The sequence below is a fragment of the Diceros bicornis genome, chromosome 12 (assembly GCF_020826845.1).
Source record: "Diceros bicornis minor isolate mBicDic1 chromosome 12, mDicBic1.mat.cur, whole genome shotgun sequence".
NCBI classification, from domain to species: Eukaryota; Metazoa; Chordata; class Mammalia; order Perissodactyla; family Rhinocerotidae; genus Diceros; species Diceros bicornis.
Genome location: NC_080751.1, coordinates 19,199,879 through 19,224,799, shown reverse-complemented (window position 1 = coordinate 19,224,799; position 24,921 = coordinate 19,199,879). Strand labels below are relative to the sequence as shown.

The 24,921-nt window shown below is 43.4% G+C and overlaps 1 protein-coding gene across 1 annotated transcript in view; it reads left to right on the top strand.

Annotated features, from left to right (window-relative positions):
• Positions 1–24,921, top strand: part of ANTXR1 (ANTXR cell adhesion molecule 1) — a 222,129-nt gene that overhangs the window by 133,976 nt on the left and 63,232 nt on the right. The window contains exon 14 of the mRNA XM_058551049.1: positions 16,489–16,530. Within this exon, the coding sequence (XP_058407032.1) occupies positions 16,489–16,530 (42 nt within the window). The remainder of the gene's footprint in view (positions 1–16,488; positions 16,531–24,921) is intronic.

Here is a 24,921-nt window from a genome sequence, read left to right as displayed (position 1 = left end):
GTGAAGATTAAAGGAGTTTATATATATACTTCTTAGAACAGTACCTTGCATATAGTAAGTGCTGTGTAGTATCATTATTAATAATAAAAAGTATTTACTATAATAGGAATATATTACTGTCCTATATGGCATTAAATTTATATTGGTGGGAAATGTCTCATTTTTTTCCAGTTTTACTGAGATAAAATGACATATAACATTGTATAAATTTAAGGTGTACGACATAATGATTTGTTACATGTGTAATATTGCAAAGTATTGACCACGATAAGTTTAGTTAATATCCATCACCTTATGTAATTACAAATTTGTTTTCCTTGTGATGAGAGCTTTTAAGATTTACTCTCTTAGCAGCTATACAATACAGTATTGTTAATATAGTCATCATGTTGTACATTACATCCCCAGAATTCATCTTATAACTGGAAGTTTGTACCTTTTGATCACCTTCACCCAATTCCCCCACCTCTCACCACACCCCACCTCTGGCAACTACAAATCTCATCTCTGTTTCTATGAGTTTGGTTTTTTTAGATTCCACATATAGGTGAAATCATACAGTATTTGTCTTTGTCAGACTTATTTAACTTAGCATAATGCCCTCAAGGTCCATCCATGTTGTCGCAAATGGCAGGATTTCCAACCTTTCTATGGCTAAATAGTATTTCATTGTGTATGTACACCACATTTTCTTTATCCATTCATCCGTCGATGGACACTTAGGTTGTTTCCATGTGTTAGCTATTGTAAATAATGTTGCAGTGAACGTGGGAGTGCAGATATCTCTTTGGGATGGTGATTTTGTTTCCTTCAGATAAACACCCAGAAATGGGATTGCTGGATCATATGATAGTTCTATTTTTAATTTTTTGAGGAACCCCCATACTGTTTTCCATAGTGACTGTACCAATTTACATTCTAACCCACAGTGCACAAAGAGTCCCTTTTCTCCATACCTTCACCAGCATTTTTTATCTCTTATCTTTTTGATGATAGCCATCTTAATTGGTGTGAGGTGATATCTCATTATGGTTTTAATTTGAGGGAAATGTCTCAACTAATATCTTTCATTATTGGAAGCAGCGTCACGCAAGGCCAGATTGTTTTGCAATATTCAAAATATTTTTCAATGAATTTATCTGGTTAAGTCCATGTTGCTTTGGAAGGCAGCCAAAATGTCTTAATGTCTGATTTTTTAAGTCCCAAAGGATTTCATTACAAAGGAAGATCTTGGAAATTAATCTTCCTGTTTATGATGTCTATGAAAACTGCCCTACCCCTATTTCTGAAAACAGACCAGGGCTCTGATGCTTGTTGTGCCCCCAAACGCTACTTGTTGATCACTGGCTTCCTTGAATGATGATTATCTGAGGGGGACAGGATAAAGTCATGTGTTTTCTAAAGGGAACATGCGGGAAGGAGGGCAAACATCGCCTGCTCCCACCCTCCTAGGATCCTGGTTCAGAGGCTAAAGGAAGTCTCTCTCCCAAGTGACAGCACCTCCACCACAGTTCTAGGACTAGCAGAGGGCATCCTTGTAAATGATGATCCTGAAACCTTCTTCTGTCATTCTCCCTGGCCCACCCCAAGTGTGGGAAATCCCCCATGACCTGGCACCAAAGCTGCATCTCGATGATGGGAAATAGCCAGAGAGCAGAAAGGGCCTGCAAAATGTGGAGTACGTGAGGTTTGTCTCTGCTGTCCCTCCCTCCTCCTTCTGCAAAGTTCTGTCCAGGAGGGATATTCAAAATATGTAACAACCTGCAAGGCCTCCACCTCTACTGAGCCAAACATTATCCCTTAAGTGGCTGGATATGGGGCAGGGATGGGAGACAGTCCACAAAGTCCTAGAGGGCGGCAGAGGAGAGGGTAGAAGAGCAGGCACTCAGGTCTCTATTTACTAATCATAAAAAGCATTTTAAATGTAAGAACCCAGTATGACCAGAACAGGCATAGCAGTTACTATCAGGCCTGCCCTCTGCCTCAGCATCCTCTCGCTACCTGCTGACCCTGTCTGGAAGAGAAACCTGAAGGATCAGAGTGACTGGTGCTACCCACTGCTTTTTGCCTTTCCTAAGGGATGCCACTCCATCTGGGCTCTTATCTTCCAGCTACATGGAACCTGGATTAATTTATTGCCCAGAGCAGAGTATAGTCTATCAGTAATGACTGATGGAGAGAGAGAGAATTGGCCAGATCCTGGATCAAAACCTTTTAGTGTTTCCCAACATGGCCCTCGGTATCCCCAGGTAAACCTTTGGCTTCTAAAGGTTTAGAATTAAATGGCTTCCACATTTATTCATTGGCACAGAAACACCCACACTGAAAGGGAGACACGCACCGGACTATGCACCCTGAGCTTATTTGCATTTTCAAAATGGGAATTCAAGGGGTCAGTATTTACCAGAAAAATACAGCCCTGTCATTTCCACAAGAGGCATTACTAGACACCTTTAAGTCCTGCTGTGGCCGCTCCATCTACTCATAAGTTTGATCCAATATTATTGATATCGCTAAATTGAACTTCAAAAAGAGGGAGACTAGAAAATCTGAATGAGGAGAGGATCGTGAAAAAAAGAGTTGAAATGTATTAGAAGAGTAAATGTTATGAATGGCTTGAATGTGTAGAGAAAAGAAGTCAACAATGAATCAACGACATTAGGGCACTAAGCCGTTCTAGAAAGTGCAGGCAACCCTGAGAGTCTACTAGCATCCCGGCCAAGAGGCAGTGCCCTGATGTGAGCCTGCAGCCCAGCTAGGCTGGTAGCTTTATGTACACAGGCAAAGGCCATACATTCTGCTAAATTTCAGCAGGTAGCAAGACCCTGATAGATTCTGATCAGCAATGGGGACTGGCTCCTCCAAATCAAAAAGGTGGGGGATAGAATAAATGCCTGCCTGGTCTCTTAATCTACTGACCCCATGTTGACACTCTCATGAACACCCTCAGTTCCCTAACTCCCATCCCACTTGCCCCGCCGATCCCTATACCTAGAACAAGCAACTGTAGTATTCTCCTCTCCTGCTCCAAAGATGCTGCTCACTTCAGAGGAGAATTGCCCAAACATGTTGATTGGGGCCACTGCCCATTTATGAGGCCTCAGCACTGCTTAGCAAACTTTTACCTCATCCTTATGGAGCCCCCGATTCCACCCTCACAGTATCTCTCCCAAGCTACCATTCTCCTGGAGATCCCTGTCCCAGGCCCCTATACTCTCAATAGACAACCTGCTCTTCTGTCTCTGAAAGAGTGGGACCCTTCCACTTCAAGCAACACTTATGCTTATGTCCTCCTCCAACATCCCTTCCCCTCAGACGCAGCCCTGCCCCTTCTCCCTCTTTCCACTTGTGTTCTTCATGTGTTCCCTCTCACTTCATCTCTGCCTGTGGTATCTTCATCTTTTCCTTTCCACTGTCTTCCCTCTGCCTACAAGAGTAAGCCAGCCTAGTCCATCTCCCCAGTCAATGGTCTCTGCTTGTTTCTGACTCTACTTGAGCTCTTTCAGCAGTAGGCACTGGTGACCTCTCTCTCCTTTAAACTCTTTCCTCTTCTGGCTTCTGCAGACTCTTCTACATCTCTCTTCTGGTTTCCTACCTATCCTTCATGGGCTCTTCTTCCTCTGCTCACCTCTTGGTCTCCAGGACTGACTTGGGCCTTCTCTACATGCTGTACTCAGGCAATAGCACGAACTCCCGTGACTTTAACTACAGTGGCTATGCTGATGGCTACTTAATGTGTCCACCCATCGCTGGCCTTGGCTCCAGAGGACCAGACCTATAGTATAGGGACCCAGTGGACATCTCAAAAGTAGGCGTCTCACCCTGAACATGTCCCAAACTAAACTTATCACATTATCCCCTAAACTTGCTCTTCACCAACGGATGTACTGCTGTTCACCATTCTTCAAGTTGCCCCAACTAGAGACTGCGGAGTGATTGCTGATGCCTCCTTCTGTCACCCCTTGTCTTATCTCACTTTAGAGTTGTCTACAGTGCACCCTCTTCTCTCACACGACGTTGTATCTGTCACATCCATCTGCACTCTCTACCCGAGCAAAAGTACAATACCTGGCACTCAGTAGTTATTTAATAAATAGTTGTGGAAGAATAAATGAATGTATGTCATTGCCTTACTCTAGGATTCTGCATCTCCCACCTGAACTATTGTAATAACTTTCTAACTGCTCTTTTAGTCTTTTTCACCTTCACTAGAGATAATTTTCCATTAAAGAAAAGTTATCAGGTCATGGTCCTACTTACCTCCCTGCCCAAAATCCTCTTGACTGTTCAATGTCTCTAAAATAGACCTCAAATTTCTTGACGTGGCATATGTAGACCTATCTCAACATGGCCATGACCTACTTCTCCAGCCTCACCTTTCACCTTCTCCTCCCTATGCATGGATTCCCTTAGCACCCTGCACCTGCTTCCTTCATCGCACTGATCATGCTGTTATAATGGTTTGCTTGTCAGTCTTCTCTTGTAGTCATGAGCTTTGGAAGCCAGGGCTGTAGTTCCCCAGAGGATAATATAATCAAAACTGTCACTCAATATATCTCAAAGTGTGTTGACTAGCTAAATGGATGGAGGCCCATCTCCAGGCACACTCTATTCTTTGAGGCGCCTTGAATATATCTCTTTGCCCATATTATTTCCTCTTGCTGAAATATTTTCACCTTCTTTATCTACTCTGTCAACAATTCCTCTTTCTTCAAGGTCTGGCTCACTGATCACTCCATCTCAGTAGTTTCCTTCACACTTTTCCCCACCTGGGGAGAATTAGCTGCAACCTCACTTGGTTTTCATAGCACTTTCTTCACACATCTATTAGAGAATTTTCTCATTCTATCACGATTATTTATTCATATATATATTTCTCCCACTATACTATGAACTCCTTCAGGGGAAGAAGAAACTAGTCACAGAAACTAATCCTGAAAAGGAGTACAGTATCTAGTATGTAATTTATATGTTTCCAAACTAAATTAAAAGCTAAATCATTTTTGGGGAAGGAGAATGGATACAGAAAGAACCCACAAACCAATGGAACTATATTGCATGGTAGTTTCATGAGTGTTTGTATTATTATGTTTCATAACTTACATATATGCTATATACAATGTTACACACATATCAAATATTATATAACAAAAAACATATCAGTTGCTTAAATAAAAATCTTAGAAATGTGCTTATTTTATTGGGAGATTAATAGTATATCAGGAACCCTGAGTAAAAAGATAATGCTCTATTTTTCCAGATGAAAAATTCCTGGAGATTGGTTACATAACAATGTGAATATACTTAACACTACTGAACTGTACACTTAAAAATGGTTAAGATGGTATAGAAAGGAAAAAAAAAGAAATCCTGCTATAAAGTTGCAATTCTTCTGCAATTGAACTAATTAAGCCATGCCATTTAGGTGAAATCAAATCATTATATTTCTGTTCAAATAACGACAAATATTTTTATTCAGTTTGTTGGGAGAGGATCAGGTGCATGCATTCAGAATTTCCCCCTATATAAACAAAATTCTGGGGGCCAGCCCCATGGCATAGCGGTTAAATGCGCGCGCTCCACTGCTGGCGGCCCGGGTTCGGATCCCAGGCACACACCGACGCACTGCTTGTCAGGCCATGCTGTGGCAGCGTCCCACCTAAAGTGGAGGAAGATAGGCATGAATGTTAGCTCAGGGCCAGTCTTCCTCAGCAAAAAAAGAGGAAGATTGGCACGGATGTTAGCTCAGGGCTGATCTCCCTCACAAAAAAAAATTCTGTTCTTTTTTGTTTTGTTTTTAATGGCCTTGTAGGTATCTTATGAACAGTTTTTAAAGAATTTATGTAAAGGATTGTGTTTAACTCCCTTTATTGTATTTCAAGAATAGTTCAACAAATAAGCCCCTTGGACATCTGCAATGACAAATTGCAAGGGACAAAAATTAATCAAGAACTAGATACTCCTTAAATTGAAATAAAAATAAAGTCTTCAAATAATGCTCTGCACACCTTTAAGCATAACATTTAATTTTCAGGGTGAGACAACCAAGCCTGACATCACCAAAGGGATTTACTGACAGCTTTTTTAATAGAAACCTGACTAGTATAAGCAGCTCCCTAGCCAGGCATCTTGGGCCTGGACTCATCGTGCTTTCTGGATCCCTTTCCAGCCTCCACCCATTCCCATCTGGACACTCCTCGCTCTGCAGCTTACAAGATTATTTCTCACTAGCACACAGAGCTCTGCCATGGCCTGCCCTTAACTCTGGAGCGTGCACCACACGCCCCACACACCCAGGCCATCTCATCTCCACCTTGCCCATGTGGCTTCCCTCAATCCTGCCGGGCTGGCCTTGCATCTTGTCTTATACCCCACCCACCACCATCCTCATGCCTCCTGGGTGAAATGGAAAGAAGCCAGCTGTCATTAAAGACAACTGAGTTCCAATATGAGATCTTCCTCTATTAGTTAAAAGATTGAGCAAATCCTTTAGCCTTAATTTCTCCATGTGAAAAATTAGAAAATTGGAACCATATCGTCTCTAAGGTTGCTTCCTTATATCCTTATCTTCTGTAAGTGAGTCCTCTCCTCCTCTTTGAGAATCTCTGGCCTGTGGTTCTCAAACCTGGTTATGCATCAAAACCACCTGAGGATTATATGATGCAAGTGATCAGGGGCAGCATTACCAGACTATGTCCAAAGAACAGTAGTATCTATAAGATGTGAATAGGTCCATGGCAGAACAAGGGGTATTTGGACAATGAGTTTGAAAGACACCATTAAAATAAGTTGAATAACTGTCTTTGCTGTAGGACTTCTCAGAGCCTTTAGTAGGATAATTTGCATTGTGAATCTCTAAACTTATTTTGACCTTGGAACCCTTCCTTGGCTTATCCCTACCCCCGCCCATTGACATACTGACATCTGGAAGGACACTGGTATTCTGCCAAAGACTGGGAAACATAATCCTAGAGAATGCTGAAGCAGCTGAAAGAGCAGATTCCTGGGTTCTGCGGTGCAGCCTCTTTCCCCTCCTCCTCGGAGGCTGCATCCTTGCCTACAAGCCTGGACATAACAGTGGACATCTCCCACGCATCCTTGCTCCCTGTGCACCCTGCTCAGGTCCAATAGGCGCTGCTAGCGGCTGGAATCACCTTGCCCATAACCCAGGCAGACCACATGCTCCTCCTCCAAGCCTCAGGGAATCTGAATTCATGGATTTTTTTTTAACTGTCAGACTTAGTAGAGTTTTGCAGTGACATTGACATATCATCTAATGGAGAATATGCACAGCTATTCTTTTAAATTACCATGTAAGTCATTTAGGCCTTATCAACGAATGTTAAAATTCCTACCATTACTCTCACTTTAGATAATTTTGAATTTGGCCTTTTAAATAGTCCCAGTCTTAAGGGAGATGAGATAAGAGGCCAAAAATTATTTGAAACTTGAGTTCCAAACGCAAAAAAAATAAAAAGTTGAGCTCATTTCTTTGAAAATTTCTTGTAATACATTCTAGATCAACACCCTTGGCACTAGCCTTTGCTAAACTTTTACAGTGTAAAATTACTGGATTCAGGCAGTACTTGGCCAGCATTAACCCACTCCAATCAGCTGTGAGGTTTCTATTAAATTTATACTGTTTGCATAGTCGAAAAATTCATTTATCTGTCGTCAGCTAGCATTCATACTTCTGGTTGTTGTCCACATCAAGTTGCCTTTTTCCCCTCAGTTTCTTGGCTTTAATTAGAAGGATATTTATTATAAGGTTTGAGAATCAGAATGGAAGTCTAGAACATAAAAGCGTGAGAGCAAGCGTCTCCTTCTATCTGTGATATTAAAGCCCTCGTTAGATGGCTTTTCAGATCTCAATTGGCGTTTCTTCTATACACAGCTCTGTCCTGATGGCTCCTCCTCACATAGAACCTGTAAGGCCAGGGAGGCAGTGGAGGAGTTGGCATTCAGAGATCAGCCCAGAAGTCCCAGGATATGCAGTGTTTTAAATCAAAGCCTTCAAAAAATTGTATGCATCTAAATGCAACATTTATTTGAGCTAACTCCCCTGAGCATGGAGGAGGTAATCACTCGTGAAAAGTCAATTATTCTTGACTGGTAATACAGTAGACTACATAGCAAAACAAAAACCAAAAATCTCCTAGAAAAAAATACATAATAAAAGTGTTTTAAATGCATGACCAGGCTCAGAAGAAAATAGGGGACATTCCCAGGGCTAAAATAAAGAAGGATCTGGAAATCAAATTGTTAGCTGACTCTAAAGCTGTGGCTGTCCTATGGGAGATTTTCTGATCACAATAATGTAGACATCTGGTTTAAAAGTTTGGGAGTTGGAATTGAGTCTTCTGCCTAAAGCTGGGAAGTAAAAGGATGGGCTATAGGTTTGGGGTGTGTGTGTGTGTGTGTGTGTGTGTGTGTTTGTGTGTGTGTGGGTGAATTCAGAACCATAACCTCTCAGAGTTTTATTGTTCAAATGCATACTACTTGGGGCTCTGTAAACTGCAAGCTGAGAAAAAGTGGTCACAGTTTGGAATTGCTTAGGAATCTATAGAAGGAAACTTGAATCCTCTCTGGCAGGTTGGTCCCTCAGCTGAATCCTCATAGGATTTCCGTAGGTAAATGCAAACTACACATGAGCTCACAATCCAAAATTACCAAACATCTAAGGAATATTATTACTCAGACTTCTTGGGGTTTTACTATGTACATGGAAAGCACAAAAGACCAGAAATTAGATGAGGAAGTTAGGCCCTGTCAGCAGTCTTTCCTTTGCTCTGTTCTAAGTTAAGAATAGTTGTTAAGTAACAGGTACATCAAAAGTCTCTATTCTCCCATAACATGAAGAATGTTCCTAAAAATATCACTGCATTATGGAATTTTGGTCCCATGAAAATAACAGGACTAATGGGGGAAATAGGTTCAGAGCAGAACATTTAAAACTGTGCAGTCTAATAAAACAATCCACTTTTAAAAATTAATAATAAACTCAAAAATTCTGCCATGTTAAGCATCTTAAATTCTTAATTAAAATTATGCTTAATTAAAATAAATATACCACTTTACCTTGATTTTTAAAAAATAAACACAGAAAGTTTCTTGGTAAATATGAGTATGATGTAGCACTATGGCTTTGAGTTACAGAGACAGGACGGAAGGAAGGACATTCTCAGGTCGAAGTGTCACGACATCAAAGGTGGATGGCTGTGACTCATTGTCTTGTTATTCACCAGCTTAAAATAGAAATCCAGCTTTTGTTGTTTTGCCAGGTTCCTCTTTTCATAACAAAAAGAGCTATTTGTATGGTTCCAAATAAGACCAAATGAAAGTGCTATTCTGCTGCTCTCAGCATTATAGCCTCTTTTTCAGTCCATGGCACATGCTTCTAATCCCCTTTAAAGCAAATGGTGGCTCTCGTGAGTTCTAGTCTCCTTTCTTTTGGTTCTTCAGCGCGGTCTCTGATGAAGCTCAATGTGGGTTCCTTCACTCCCATTGCTCTCACAGTATCCCATCTTCTCAAGCTTCTCCTCTACAAACTTAAGGCTTTCCTCCTTCATGTAGTCCCTAGGTTCTTATAACCGGGACACACATTCATGTTGAGGATGCTGCATTAAATGCTTTCATGAAGAAAGCATTTAACAAGCTCAGGAGGGCCGTATAGACTTGCATTGCACAAGGGTAAATGGAAGTGAGAAAGCAGATGAGCATGTGTGGGTTTTGTGAATTCCTCCCAGGTCACTACTGGCTCTGGGCTGCATCTTCACATTCACCTGATGTTACTCAGTGGCACGAAATATAATCACTTCACACTTTTAAACGGTTAATGTTATGCTATGTGAATTTTACCACAACCAAAAAAACTAAAATATATATATTACCTTCTCCTTTACCTCGTGCAAAATCACACTGTAAGCTAACATGATTTCACAGTTTAATGATTTTGTTGCCCAGTTTACCTACCACATGAAGAAATTCACATATTACATTCCTGTATTGTAGCAAAAGAAACTGTACATGTCATACTCAAATTTTTAGGAAGCCTTCTTAGAAATTTAGTTTGGGACACAAAGCTGGAAAACAGGATCTTGAACCACAGGGCAAGCGAGTTTACTCGGAGGCTGGGGTTAGGGAATAAAATAGGGTATAGATAGTGTCCAATAAGTTACTGTTATTAACCGTAAGCCCAACCCACGACTCTAATGATATCTCCAGGATGCGTCCAAGTGTCACAATCCACTCTCGGCAGTTGGGACTGTCAGCAGATTAACTACTAAGGAAACATTTATATGGATGATTGAGAGACCAGGCTTGAATGTCATATCACTGAAGTGCTTATTTGAGAGGCAAGGAAGTTTAGAATAATCAGAAATGCTTTCTTTACCTTTTCCTTGATAGGAATGCACACTCATTCATTCCAGAAATAGTGACTAAGTGACAAGCACTGACAACGTGTCGGGAGATAAAGGCTGACCAAGTATGACCATGTATTCAAGAGGCTTAGAGTCCAGTGCAGAAGAAAGAGATGCAAACACAGTTCAGTGAGTTAACTGCCAGTGGTGCAGACAGTGAAAGATTATATCTGTGTCCCTAACTCCCAGGGAACCATCCAGCTGGGATTACTTCAGGATTGGATCCAGGAATCCAGGTCACGCCAGCTCTGCACACAGATGAGCACAAATTCTCATCAGGAGAAGCAAGAGAGTGCCTGTAAGCAGAACTGAGAGTTTCCTCCAGAAACAATTCTTTGTCGTCCCCACACAGGGACACGTGGGCAATGGAGATCCCATAGTTCCTGACAATAGAGCTAGGACACCATAATTTTTAGACTGAAACATTTTCAAAGCTAGTATTTCTAATCAGCCATAAGCAACTCTCAACAGAGCACTCGTAAGAATGCCTGACTTGGATCGAAACATACGCCCCCGTATCTAATTGAGGTATAGGATTGTTAGAAATCAGCTAATTCATAGTTCTTAAAGTGTGGTCCGTAGACCAGCAGCATGAGCATCATTTGGGAACATCATTTGTTAGAAATGCAAAGACCCCGTTCCAGACCTATTAATGAGAAACTCAGGGATGCAGCCCAGAAATCTGTGTTTTAAGAAGTCCTCCAGGCAATTCTGATACTCGATAAAGTTTAAAAGTACTGAGCTAATTAAAATTAGAGGACAAGTGCCTAATTTTGTTGATAGAGTAGTTATCTTATGCAGTTCTCTTGGACTTTGGACAGCAGAATTGGCTGCGTGTCAAGGAAGAGTCTCCTCTGCAACAAGAGAACCACACCTTTGGCATAGAGGAGGTTGCAGGAGGTACTCCTCATCCAGCTCATGCCAAAAGGACATTGAGACACTAAATGTAGTTTAAGAAGAAAGGAGGTCAAAAAGAAGTCCCCTGTTTTTGTCCCACTTCTCATGCCTAAGATGAGCATCTGTCTAACATGAGCTCATACAGCTTAGCCTATAGCCAACTGCTGTCACAGAGTGAAGAGACAGGAAAGATAAGGAGGAGAAATATGAAGTTGTGGTGATGGAGACATAGCAGGGGACCATGGAGGGATAGCCTGGCCTGGTGTCCTCCTTCACCTCATGCAGCACGTTGGCCTGACTTACAACTTTAAATGGAATGTCTAGTGAGCCAGTGTGGCTATCATCTGGGAGGAAGAAGAGGTGCCCATGTTAAAAATCGGGTAGATTGCATTCTGCATTCCATTGCACAGAAATTATAGAGTTACAGAGTTAGCAAAGGCAGACAGAGTGGCAAGGATCAAAACATACAAATTAGAAGCAAAATTTGAATACTTCTGCAGGAAAAAACCCAAGCAAAATAAACTTACCAGCTGCTTTATTTCACCTTAACATTTTATAAAATACATTTTAAGAGATAGCTATACAGAGACCTAACAGTTGAACTTGATTCATACAACCAGAGTAAAGTTCCCAGGTGTCAGACAGGACCTGGGCATATGTGATCTTTCTACTGTATTCGTACCATGCTCACTATTCCTCCACATCTTCCATTATTACCATTTCCAACAGCCAAACTAAGAGGTGTACATACAAACTTGAATTTGTTTTGACTCTATGAGAAGTTGCCAGTAAGATTTCAATTTAATAAGAATCTCCCTAGTCTTTCCTGGCTTTCTTTCCTTTATCCATACAACAATCTCTGTCAAATCTGGCCCCATCTCATGTCTACCTAAACAAAAATGGATAAAATCAGAGTTAAAGTCACTGAGAAGAGGAGAGAGGAGGTGCATCTCCAAATTCACAGCAGAGACATTCAAGAAATGCTTAGGTAGCAAAGAAACTCTAATTGAATTCAGAAGTTCCATATTTTTCTTATCCTCTTTATCTCACCAGTCCAACAATTACTGCTAAAGAGATCCTAGGGCAGCTATCCCAAGGAGGCAAATGGTCACTTTCTGCCCATCCAAAATATCCAACCTAATGATAGTAGCAAGTGGAGAAGTGGTGCTGGCCTCTGGAGGAGAAATATGAAAAATATCCCCAGATTTATCCCCGGCACTGCCATTCAGTTCTACCATGCTATGCTTATAAAGATGTTTGTTGAGGAATTTTCCTTTCAAACATTTTGTTAGGGTCTCTTCAATCTTATCCACCTTTTATTTGTCCCTCCTAATGAGGAAGGAGCTGATCAGCCTACCCACAACCAAGAGGAAGGTCCTAGAACTTTCTAAGAAGGGAAGTGGGCCAAACCAAGCCTAAGCTTGGTAATGCTCAGCTGATTCTAGCTTGCATTCTTGTTGGAAATAAAGACTTTTTAGTCATACTAGTTGGAAGCAAAGAATTATGCAATTAATCTTTTAATTACAATTAAAAGTGCTACAAAAGACACTGGGTTGTGTGAGACCCCATAAAGAGGACTGGCCCTTTGAGGTCATGGGCAACTTCCTTGCCATTTTGAGGTCACAAGAACTTTCCAGGGGAGGTGTGTTTACTGGTTGTCTATCTGATGAATAAGTGTTAGCTGGGGTGTGTGCAGGTGTGCAGACAAAGCAGGGAGGGATAGCAAGCATTTAGGTAGAAGACAAGGGAGAAGCAGTGGGTGCATGGAAGGAACATGAAGGTGACCGGCAGGCTGGAGTGCAGAAAGCGAAGGGGAGCGTAGAAAGGGGCGAGGTGGAAAAGTGCTGGGGCCACATCCTGCGGGCATCCTGGAGGGTGAGGAAGTTTGCGTTTTAGCCTGCGAGCCATGGGTCTCTCTGCGTGCAGCAAGGCTGCAGTGGTGCCGCAGTCTCACAAGCAGTGCAGGCTATTGCCCAGCTGCTCTTCCAGACAGCACGGGCTCTGGCCCTCTGGAGGGGTAAGGTGGAGAGGGCTGACGTGGCCCTGTGCTCAGAGCACTCCTTTGGGTGGCCCGCATGCTGGTCTCGGCACAAGGGTTTGGCTTACTCTCAGACAGCCCATCCAGCTTCAAGGCTTGGAATAATCATTTCATGGCTTCAACTTAGCCTGTCTGGATCGCACCTTGAAATGCTCTCTTGCCATCCTATAGGCGAGCTGCTCCCTGCCCCCAGGGGAAGACTGGTGGGTGGGGTGCTTGAAGCAATGAGAGAAGACTTCTCCCTCATTCCTGCTGAATAGAGCCAGACACCCAACCAATGAGGCCAGACTGGAGGTGCCTAAATCCTGCTTGCCTGAACATGGTGGCATTTTTCCAGAAGCTCAGGTGCCCAATTTACAATGCGTCAGCATGGAATCTGGATTACACATTCGTCAACCTTTGATTAATACTTAATAAATTGTGTATTTTGGCATTGTCTTTTGGGTTCCCCTTGGGACATTGCTGGATGTAGAATTCAGTAAATAGCTAGTCAGTTACATTGGTCTGAGAGGAGGGTCACTTGGTGCCGCACTTCCTAGCTGATGTCGAGTGCCTTCACATGCGTGGTGAAACATATGCTGCTGCCCCCCCGGGAGCCCCTGGCCACTGTCTGAACCCCAGCCTCCTGTCTGACTCATTTTATGAAGCCCTGGCTTCTAGGCTGCTCCGTCTGGAAACTGCCATACATGGTCATTTAGTACATGCTGGGGGTTAAGTGAAACCTTCGCTAAAGATGTAATAAAGGCAAGAGACAGAAACGACAAAAAAGGGAAAGGAGAATAATAATAATAGTATGCACTATCTATTGAGCACCCAGTCTATACCAGATGTTTTACAAACATAATTGCTCACCATGACTCAATTCCTGCAAGGTTAGTATTATTGCTTCCATTTAACTGATGAGGACAGTGGAGCTCAGGGAGGTTCAAGGACCTGTCAAATCCCCACAGTCACAAAAAGGCAGGTCAGAGGTTCACATCTGACAATTACGCCATGTTTCCGTGCAGCGAGGGAGGAAGCTGGTAGCACTGAGAGGACAAAAGCCCAGCTGCTCTGCACCAAACCTCTGTAAGCCCAGGGTACTTACCACGCACACTGCCCACAGCACTCCTGTCAACATCTGTCTGTGTTCCCGAATATCCTGCTCTGCCTCTCACTCCCCTCCTTAACCCTGCCCTAAGAGAAAAGACGTATTCCAGATTGCTGTCCCCAGCTTTTCATCCCTCCCTGCAGTTTCCAGGCATTTCCTACTGTAAAATCATCACTGCCTCTGGGATGATGGGAAATCAGCATTGGGCAGTAGTGACCTTCCTCAGAGATTTCCTTAAGGAATTCGGAGCCAGTCTTGAGTGGGTGAGCAAAATCATGGCTTCGTGCTTTCCAAAGACCTTCAGCGGGCTTCCCACAGTGGCCAGGAAGTGGAGGCAGATGAAATGATAGTTTGAAACCCCTGGAGGCCTTGGCCTCTGCCTCTTAATTAATTGAATACTGTCCATTTAGATGACTGGAGTCTCAGTCCCCTAGCTGGTGTTAATAGAGCCTGAAGTCAGTAGCCTATCTCAATGTACAGCGATGACATTACAGATAATGGTGGGTGGCAGCAGTGGGGATCAGAGCCCAAATGAGGTCCTAAAATAATCATCGGATCAAAGGAGATATGTGCTTAGTAGGGAGAGGTGAGGAAGAACTTGATGCCAGGTTGGCAGCCTGGCCTGCAGCTGGGAGAGCTCTAAAGACTAAGGAACTGGTCCTGTGGGCAATGCCTGAGCACCCGTCCACAAAGTGGTCCAGGCCAGCCCTGATGCTAAGACATCACAAGATACATAATGAGCTTTGTATTTACCAGAATCCTCTAAGGGAAAGGACTGTATGTAGGGGACCCAAAATTCTTTTTTTTTAAATTTTTTGTTTATTGCAGTAACATTGGTTTATAACATTGTATAAATTTCAGGTGTACATCATTATACTTTATTTCTGCATAGATTACATCATGTTCACCACCCAAATACTAATTACAACCCATCACCACACACATGTGCCGAATTATCCCTTCTGCCCTCCTCCCTCCCTGCTTCCCCTCTGGTAACCACCAATCCAATCTCTGTCTCTATGTGTTTGTTTATTGTTGTTATTATCTATTACTTAATGAAGGAAATCATATGGTATTTGACCTTCTCCCTCTGACTTATTTCAACCAAAATTCTGATAGCAAGCTTCCAGTGAGAGTAGGGAGCCCCCAAGGGACATGGTGGAGTCCCAGTAGATAATGGCCAAACTGCCTTGTAAAAGACTCTAAATCCAATTAACAACAAGAGCTTTCCTTTCATGAGTGGGATGTGCAAGTTGGGGGCAAGAGTGAAGAGAGGCTGCTTACTGCCACCCTGCTGTCCTCCTTCCCTGTCCTTCTCCCATATGTCACTCATTGTCTCATTGGTTAGAAGGGGCTCCCGATGGCTTGCCGGCCCAGAATATCCACATGTCTCTCTTCAGCCCCAATGATGGGACAGTTGCAGAGTACAGTCTTATAATATTGTTATGGAAATCTTTGTACCACTTAAGTGTCAGGGCTCTAAAATAAATCCCTGGTTACCCCTTCTTTGCTGCCCTCTGTTGGGAATTGGTCTCCCTGATCATCAGACCCTCCCCCCATGGGTACCACTTGGGGCCGGTGACAATTAACAGAACTGCCAATAGCTTGAGTGTGGTCCATACCTGACTCAATTCTGCAGCGCCATCTTACCTACTGTTACCTACAATTCTTTGTTAAATGTGTAGATGTTTAGATGGGTAAATGATTAGATGCATGAATAATTGCATGAATAAATGAGTGAATAAACATGCAACATAGCTACCTGAGGTAAGAGATGAAACTATTACCTGTGAAACATTTTTCTCTATACAAAACTACAACAGACACAGTTGAGAATGGAACCCTCAGCCTGGATCATGCTGTGACTGACTTGAGTTTTTCGGCCCAGAAGGACACATCATGGCATTGATTAAGCCTGCCTTGCAGGGGCCCATCACTGTGGTAATTATGGCCACACTACCAAGGCATCTCTTGAGAGCAGACGTCTTGGAAAGCAGGTGTCTGGAGATTTCCACTGACGTGTTCTTTTTTTTTCTTTTCAGATTATCAAGGAAGTCCCTCCACCCCCTGCTGAGGAAAGTGAGGTGAGTAAGCAGAGCAGCATGCGGCCAGGTGCACAAGGTGGCAGAGGAGGGCAGAAAGCTGGCTGGGCTGGCCCAAAACCCAGGCCCCTGGGAAGCAAAGTCAGGCCCAGGCTCCTACTGCATATGAAGCAGCAGGGAGGGAGGTCTTTGGTTCTTTCCTAACCAAGGGTACACAGGCACTGAACTAAACTGACAGCTATAGACAGAACGGTTTGGGGAAGTTTTCTCCTAGCAAAAATAAAATTTGAGATGCAAACATAAATGTTTTTATCAATACAATTATTTGGAGCACTAAGGTATTGATTTTTCCTCTAAAATAGACACTTTAGGGTTCTCTGCTCCCTGTAGAGACTTACGCTTTATGTGTGTAGATCAGGGCAAATTTGCCACATTCTCCAAATAATCATTGATTCTAGAAACAGCTAGATGCTGAATATTTCATTTTTCTTTAATTTAAAATAATATTACCTAAAGATTTGCCAGGCAGCAATGAAAATATACTGGAGGGGGATATGCTAATATCCTGACCTTGCTCTCAAATCCTTATCATTTGAAGAAAGAAAAAATGTCTTAGACTCCACCATAAATTGGCCAGTAAGCAGTTCTGGTGCAAGTGTGGCCTGGGGTGGAATATAGTGGAGGCGTTAAGGGCTAACGTAAGGAGGGGCATCCCTGGGCAGGAGTGCCTGGCCAGTGGCTTTCCTGATCCTCTGATCACTCCTGGGATAGCCGGCCTCCCTGGGTGCAATGCTCACCAATTTAGAAGCCAGGGTACAGGTCTGAAAACTTAGTGGGACCAAAAGATATATTGCTGAGGTTTCAAGTTCATTTTTCTCAATCCCAGAGGTCTGTTGTGTGCAAACCAAGCGCAACCCCCCTCACTATGCCTCTTCCCAATGCCATAGAGAAAGAACAGTGATTAAATTTGAAATTCCACATGGCTCTTATACCCTGAGCCATACGCATGTAAGCAAGGGGTTTAGTAGCTGCAGTCAATTAAAGCACATCTTGTTGGAATGCTAGCTTTCTGCCCAGTCATCGGGGAGGAAATTACATTGCTATGCAAAGAGAAGGGAGAAAAAAACCCTCTTTACATCCACAAAAAAGCCTTTTCTTAATCCTTCAAGAGAAAGCACCGTGGCTAGTTCCACGGGTTCCAGTTTGGCTGTGTTTCTGTTGCGTGCAGCTGTCTCTCACACTCCCGAAGAAAAATAGGGCAAGAAGCTCTCTTGATGAGGTTGCTGTGTGCCCTGAGGTGAAGAATGTTTCCTCCCCTCATTATGTTCAATTACAGGAGTTGTTGCCCTTTCTTCTGGTGCTGGCTCTGCATTTGCCTTTGGAAGGTGACGTGGCGGCCGTCGTGGCCAAGGGGACTTAGGTACAAGACTGTGGGGTGTGGTTTACCCCAGAGCCCAGCATCTAGCATAGGGCTCCACACACAGAACAAGCTAAATAAGCATTTGTAGAATGAAGTACTATACCCAACAAAACAATTTTAGAGGGGGGAAAAAATGCCCAAACCAGAAAACCACCGAGAAAGAATAGCTAAAAGCAAGAGAAGAGAAGAGTTTTTCCAGTTTCATCTAATGTTCTTGTAGAAGTTGTACTTTAAGCTGAAGAAGGCAGGTCTGGTTTCTGAAACAGAATGACATCCTCGGAGTACTTGAGATCCAAAGGTTGTGTTAGACGTAAAGGAGCTTCCGGGCTGGCGGGGACAGGCTCTGGGCTGTGCTGATTACCTTAGCATGTGTGTTGGCCCAGAAAGTTCCTTGGCCCTGTAAGTTAAGCAGCCCTAATCTCCTTCCTAATGTGTGTTGGCAGAAAAAAATAAAGAAATCCCACAGAAAAAGATAACGTAACTTAGCCCGTACAAAGTATTTTACGCAATGCCCTGAAAATCACGGTCTGAATCTAGACAACCTTCTCCAGTCGAGCTCCCTGTGTTCCAGTCCCATCTGTCCTTTAAGCACAGCTCATGTGCTACCATCTCCACGAAATACACACTAATTCCTACCATCAGGACGAATGTCTCACGTCTCCCTTCTCTGCATTCCCAGGATAGTTTACTGACTCTTCTTTCTGCATCAAAGTTTAAGACCATTAGCTACTTGAAGGTCAGGATCTATAGCTAATTAATCTTTGATTTATCCCCAAAGAGCTTAACACAGTGCCTAAGACTCAATTAATAGCTATGTGAAGTCAAACACTCCCTGCCATATCTGTGAACAAGTATTAATTACCCAAACTTTCATCAGTTCTATAAGCATCATATCCTAAGGGAGGTATCTCTACTGTTTAAATAACTAAGCTTAGAGAATGAACACAACCTTATAATGAGCTCTCACTGACCCTCTTTAATAGGGAATATCAAAATGCATAATATAAAAAGGCATGACTTTTTGAGATTCCATGCAAACCACAGTGATACCTCTGTATAAAGAGAGGAAAAAGAAAAATTACTTGAAATTTTGAGATTTCAACAAAAGCAAGGAAGCTCAATTTTAGTAACTAAGAAGGGGATTTCCTGAGTTAAGAGTCTTCTCTAACTGGCAGCAGAGTGAGGGTTCGTCGTTCAGTCTCTAGTTATTCCAAATAATTTGCAGTTTATTGGTCCTGTGGGCAATGCCTGAGCACCCATGAGAGAATCCAATAATGGAGTACATTATCTAATGGTTTAGTTCTAAATGTAATTACCTTCCATGGATTTTCTAAGTTTGCAAGGGAGGGATGCGTATTCAAGTTATTGATCCTGGGTGGGCATACAATTAACAATATGCACCTGGCTTTGAAAGATGAACTCATTTCCGGGTTGATTATCATGTTCACTGATCCTAACAATTTGTCTGTGGCAAGAATTTTTTAGATGGGAAAACCGAGCTATGGTAAAATTACACAACTTCTCTAGGACCAGACAAGTTGAACTCCCTGTTAGCTGCAGGCCTGGTACCCCTCACAGCTATGTCTACACAGACAGCCAAAGTAGCCTTTCACTCTGGAGGGGTAAAGGACCAAGCTGCTGCCAGGCATTTTCTTTCCAGTGGACATCAAATCACACTCTCATATACACTCTCATGCACACACATGTACATTCTAAACAGAAGTACTAGAACAGGCCTAGAATTCAGTATTCTGTTTTAGTTTTGTTTTGTTTTTTTGCTGAGGTTTAGGTAGCCCTAACTAACATGCCAATCTTCCTTGTTTTTTTGCTTGAGGAAGATTAGCCCTGAGCTAACATCTGTGCCAATCTTCCTCTCCTTTATATGTGGGTCAACACCACAGCATGGCTGACAAGTGGTGTAAGTCTGCGCCCAGGATCCAAACCCACGAACCCAGGCTGCCGAAGTGGAATGCGCCACCTAACTTAACCACTATGCCATGGGGCCGGCCCCAGGATTCTATATTTTAATAGCTAAAAAAAGAAAGTTGCTTCTAAAAAAATAAACACGCTATTCTTTGTTGAGAATACAGGACAGTCATCACATTGTCCTTACTCATTGTGTGTACGTGCACAGATATGATGGTGCCATGACATGTTAAATGCAACTCAGAATGGGGAAATCTTAAGTCAGTTAGAATTTTTTGTATTCACAAACATAAGTGTTGTTAGACTCTTCTAACTTGCCAATTCATTCCTAGGAATTCATCTCCAAGACTGACATGAGGGTGACCCTTCTGGCCTATCCCCAAACACTTCAGATGAGAAAGTACAGCCAGTTCTACTTTAGGTTCTGCCCTCCAGAGCCTCCTGGGTCTGGGAGTTTCTGTGGCCTTAGTTCTTTACTTCATCACCCTCACAAAACTTACTCCTCTAGAAATATAAATGATCCTGTTGACAATTACATTCCCTTTATTTTTCTTAAAATATAACACTGCTGGCAAGCAGTGGGGGCTCAGCTACAGTTGCTTGAGTGAGTGAATGAAGTAATGGACAAATAAATGGCCCTCATTTGGGGCTATATAGGGCTTACAAGGGTTTAAGATATGTTACAGTTCAATGAAATTTAAAATGAATTCAAAGGCTGATCTAAAACTATTTCAGTGGGCTCAATTCTGTTTCAATTATGTTCTCCTTTCCATAGATAGTTCTCACTGGTACCTACAGAGAATTGGGGGTTGAGAGCCTATTTTGGTCTAACTGGCCATCTGGCTCTTCTGGCAAGTGGAAATCAGGGAAGCAGGAATGTTAAAGAACTTGTAGATTGAGTCTGAGAGGGCCACCATATGCACAACTCCAGGGGGCGCTATTCACACCAAGTTTGTGGAGTTTCCCAGTGCACAGTCTATATGGAGGAGTGAGGTAGCCCTAGGATCAGAGATCTCACCCCTTCTACTTGCTGGTATGCTTAATAACTAAGTAATAGTTAAATATTTGTTGAGTGAGTGACGGTCAATACAAGGAGCTGTGGGGAACACACTAAGGGACATTGAATTCTCTGGAAAATCAGGGAGTTCTTCAAAGAATAGATTACATTCCTGTGATACCTTAAAAGACAGGTAAAAGAAGTGGGGGAATGGTGTTTCAAGCAAATGGAACCATGAATATTGAAGCACGGAGCTGTACAAAACCCTGGCATGATTGGGAAGATGGGAAAGTTCAGTGTCTGAGGACAGCATGGGACTAATCCAATTATGGGCTAACCAACATGTGCATCAGACTTCATATTCTACAGCTATTTCCTCCTAGAGCAGGACTCTGCCTGAGGGCACACCCAGATCTTTCCGAGGGCAAGCAGGTCACAATGGGCCTCCTCCATTTGAGTAATGTGCTGCCGCTTGTGTTACCCAAACATCAGCCAACTGGACATCTGGGGCCACCACATCCTTTAAGATTTAAACATAACATCCCCTGAAGGAAACCAGCATCCCTCCCTAATCTCTGTGGTTTCTCCAGGCACCAGTGACTCCTACTTCTTGCGCGATATCTTCTCTTCTTTGTTTGCTAGACACCATCTAACAAACCCAGTTCCTACACTCCCCCCAAAGGCACCACTAGCACAAGGCCATCTGAGTAGGGACTTCTACTGAAAGTTTAAAAGTATGGGGGTGGTTACAACACAGTGCAGCCAACGAATAACTTCTGACAATATTAAACAGCCTCTTCGTTACCATGCCTGTCATTTCCACCACTGGGAGGTTCTCGCCACCTGCTCAGGTAGGCCCCGGCAGTTTGCTAGTAGCTCAGTTCCACTCTTTTCTGCTCATCTTCTGCTGACTGCCCACAAACACTGATTCCTACTACTTTGCTCACACAGAGCAATTCAGCTTATCCACTCCGACCTCCAGTAATCACAGAGGATTTCTATACTGGTGATTTTTCCTCTCCCTGCCACATCCTTGAAGGGCAGCGTGAGGGGAACTTCTCAAGAGCCCTTATACTTAATTAAAGATGTAGAGAGTCATCTAAGGTGCTGCCGATTTTCTTAGTGGACTTGCTGGGGACTGAGATTTTACTCCATCAATTTTTGGCCAAATGAAAAGACACATCAAAGATTCCCTTCTCTTCGGAAGATTGCAAAACTCTCCCCGTCTCCAGAATGTGTAAACAGAACCATGGTAACTGCGGGGAAATTCTGACTCTCCCGTTGGTCAAACCCTGGGCCTTTGTGTCGTCTTGTGCTGTTGTTGTTTGAGTTTGGCAGGCAAGCTCAGGTCAGGGGATTAAATGGCAGGCTTGGCGGATCAGGAGCATGTGGAGCAGATTTAAGTCCCGGCATTTCCTGTTGTGGGACGCTGGCCCCTGCACACGCGCAGTAGTCTGGCCCGGCCTCCTTACCCAGGCACAGCCTAGAAATACAGCCCACTGCAAGTCCTGGACGGGAGGGAAGAGATGAGAGGGAGGGCAGCTCCATGTGCAAGCACGGGAGGGGCGGGGGGGAAATCCCTAAACAAGGCATCAGGAAACCAGACCAGAACGTCGGCTCCATTGGTTTCTTCATTTCTCTGGGTCTGACTCTCCTCTTCTGTGCAACAAAAAGGCTCAATTAGATGGTCTCAATGTTTGTGCTCCTGTCATTTAAAAAATTAGGAGATTCGTGAGACCATTTCCGTCCCCTATTGAACAAAGCAGCTTTATTCTTGGAGTTTCTTACGTTCTTGGTGCTGTTATGTTCAGTTTGGGATGATATAATTTCAGTGATGTCCTTTGAAAACTGCACTAGACCAGAGATCCCAGGCTTTTTGGAGCCAAATTTCATATGTGACACACAGACACACTCTGGTGGTAAAGTTTAACCATCTGTGTAAGATACCTAAGGTTCATAGTTTGACATCACAAGATCTCTGAAACTATATCATAAGATAAAATACTGTGAACTATAGTATGTTCTTGTTTGGGTTGTTTTCCTTTGTTGTTATGTATTATTTTGCTATGTTTTGTAGTTGTAAATCTCCAAAATTAGCAGCTACAAGGGATGAGAAGTAGAAAACTAGTATTTATTTGATACCATCAAATGACTGGAAAAGCAAAATGCAAATGAATGAAACCCAGAACTTGCCAACACTGAGAAACAATCAAATGAGAATGAGGCTGCCTGGGCTCAAATCCAGCTCTGCCTCGTACAGCCTGGGTGACCTAGGTCTCTTAACCTCTCTGTTCCTCCTCTCTAAAATGGGCAGAATAGCACCACCTACCTCTCTGGCTGGCTGTGGGATTACAGGGTTAATACAAGCACTTAGAAGGGTGACTGGCACATACATGGTAAAGGCTACAGAAATCTGACTGTGGTTATCACAAATTCACTATGTGTTTATTGAGCACCTACTGTGCACCAGGCTCTGTGCAAGACTTAGAATACAAGCGTCAACAGAAGCCACCGTGCCTTCGGGGCCCACAGTCCCACGGTGAAGAAGGACAGATCTGTTTTAAAAAGAGAGAGAAAAAGAGACTGACCCAAGGGTCAGCTGCCAGAATGTCACAAGTCCTCTGCTCTGCTGTGATCACTGTCCTTTAAGATAGATTAAATTTTTTACAAAGAAGCGTGCCCATCCCAAGCACAGCAGGTCACCCAGGGAGTCTTGATGTGTTATTATGTTACTGTTTTTGCTTTGTTGCCTCTGGCTCTGACCTCTCTTCTGCCAACCACTTGCTCTTGCTTTGTACCTTGCCTCCTGCGTGGATGCCCCTTTCCACAGAGGGGTGGCCCTCCACAGGACTCCTCTCTGAGTCCTTGACTCTCCAAATGCCCCCAACACAAGGCTGTGGGAAGCAGGCTTGTTCTGAGCAATTTCGTCCTCTGTGGCTCATTCCCCTGCTTTGCAACCCGTTTTTCAGCTTCCTTTCTCGACCCAGGAGGGAAATCATGCCACCACCCTATAACCCACCCATGACTGTAGATGGTGATTTTTTCTCCCCGCAACAGGAATAATTACAGTGCCAAGATGAGCAGCAGTTTTGCTAATTATCCTTCCCTTTTCCATCCATAAAGTTACAAGTTCCTCTTATTTTCTCCCTTCATCTTAGAAAATATAATAAGCGCTAACTTCCTGTCACTGAGCTAAGTTGCAGACACTGAGTTCACTGCTTTGTTTGAATCATCTCACTTAATTTAATTGTAAATTGAACAGATAATTCTTGGGCACCTACCATGTACGAGGTGCCAGTCTAGAAGCTGAGAATACAATGGTAAAAATGACAAATAAACAGAAGCTGCCTTGGAACGTCCATTCCAGCATGGAGAGACAGACGATAAATAAATATCAAGCCGTGATAAGAGCCGTAACTAAAAATAAAACAGATTGGTGGGATGAAGAACTGGGGCGACTTTAGAAGGATGTCCAGGGAAGGCCCCTCCGAGGAGAGAAAAGAAGGATGCAACCATGAGAAGACAGGAAAAAGCCTTCCTGGGCAAGGGGGCGGCTCTTGCACAGGCCTTGAGACAGGAATGTGCTCAGAGCATGTGAGGGACAGAGAAAGGCCAAGCAGGCTGGAGTGCAGGGGGGACGGGAGCATGAGAAGGAAGAAGGCTGGAGATGTGAGCAAAGGCACATGCTCGCAGGGCCGGGCCCAGTTGGGGTTTGGATTTTATTCTGCTGCTTTGTGGAGAATGGGCTGTAGGCGAGTAAGAGGGCAGCAGGAGGCCAGTTAGGAGGCTACTGCAGTATCCAAGAGAAAGCTAATGGGGGCTTGGGTCCAGGGCGGGGGTATGGTGATGGGGGTGGAGTTGGAGAAGTCACAGATTTGGGATTTTTTAGAAGTAGGGTCAATAGAGCTTGCTGGCAAATTGGGATGGGATGGGGGAGGGGCAACGGGGGAGAGAGTGAACTCAAGAGTGACTCCCAGCCGGTGGAGAAGACTATGGGAGGAGCAAGTTTGAGATGGGGAAATCAGGACTACTCTTTGATATGGTATCGTGGTGTCAGTGAGGTGTTTACTAGTCCCCCAAGAGGAGACGT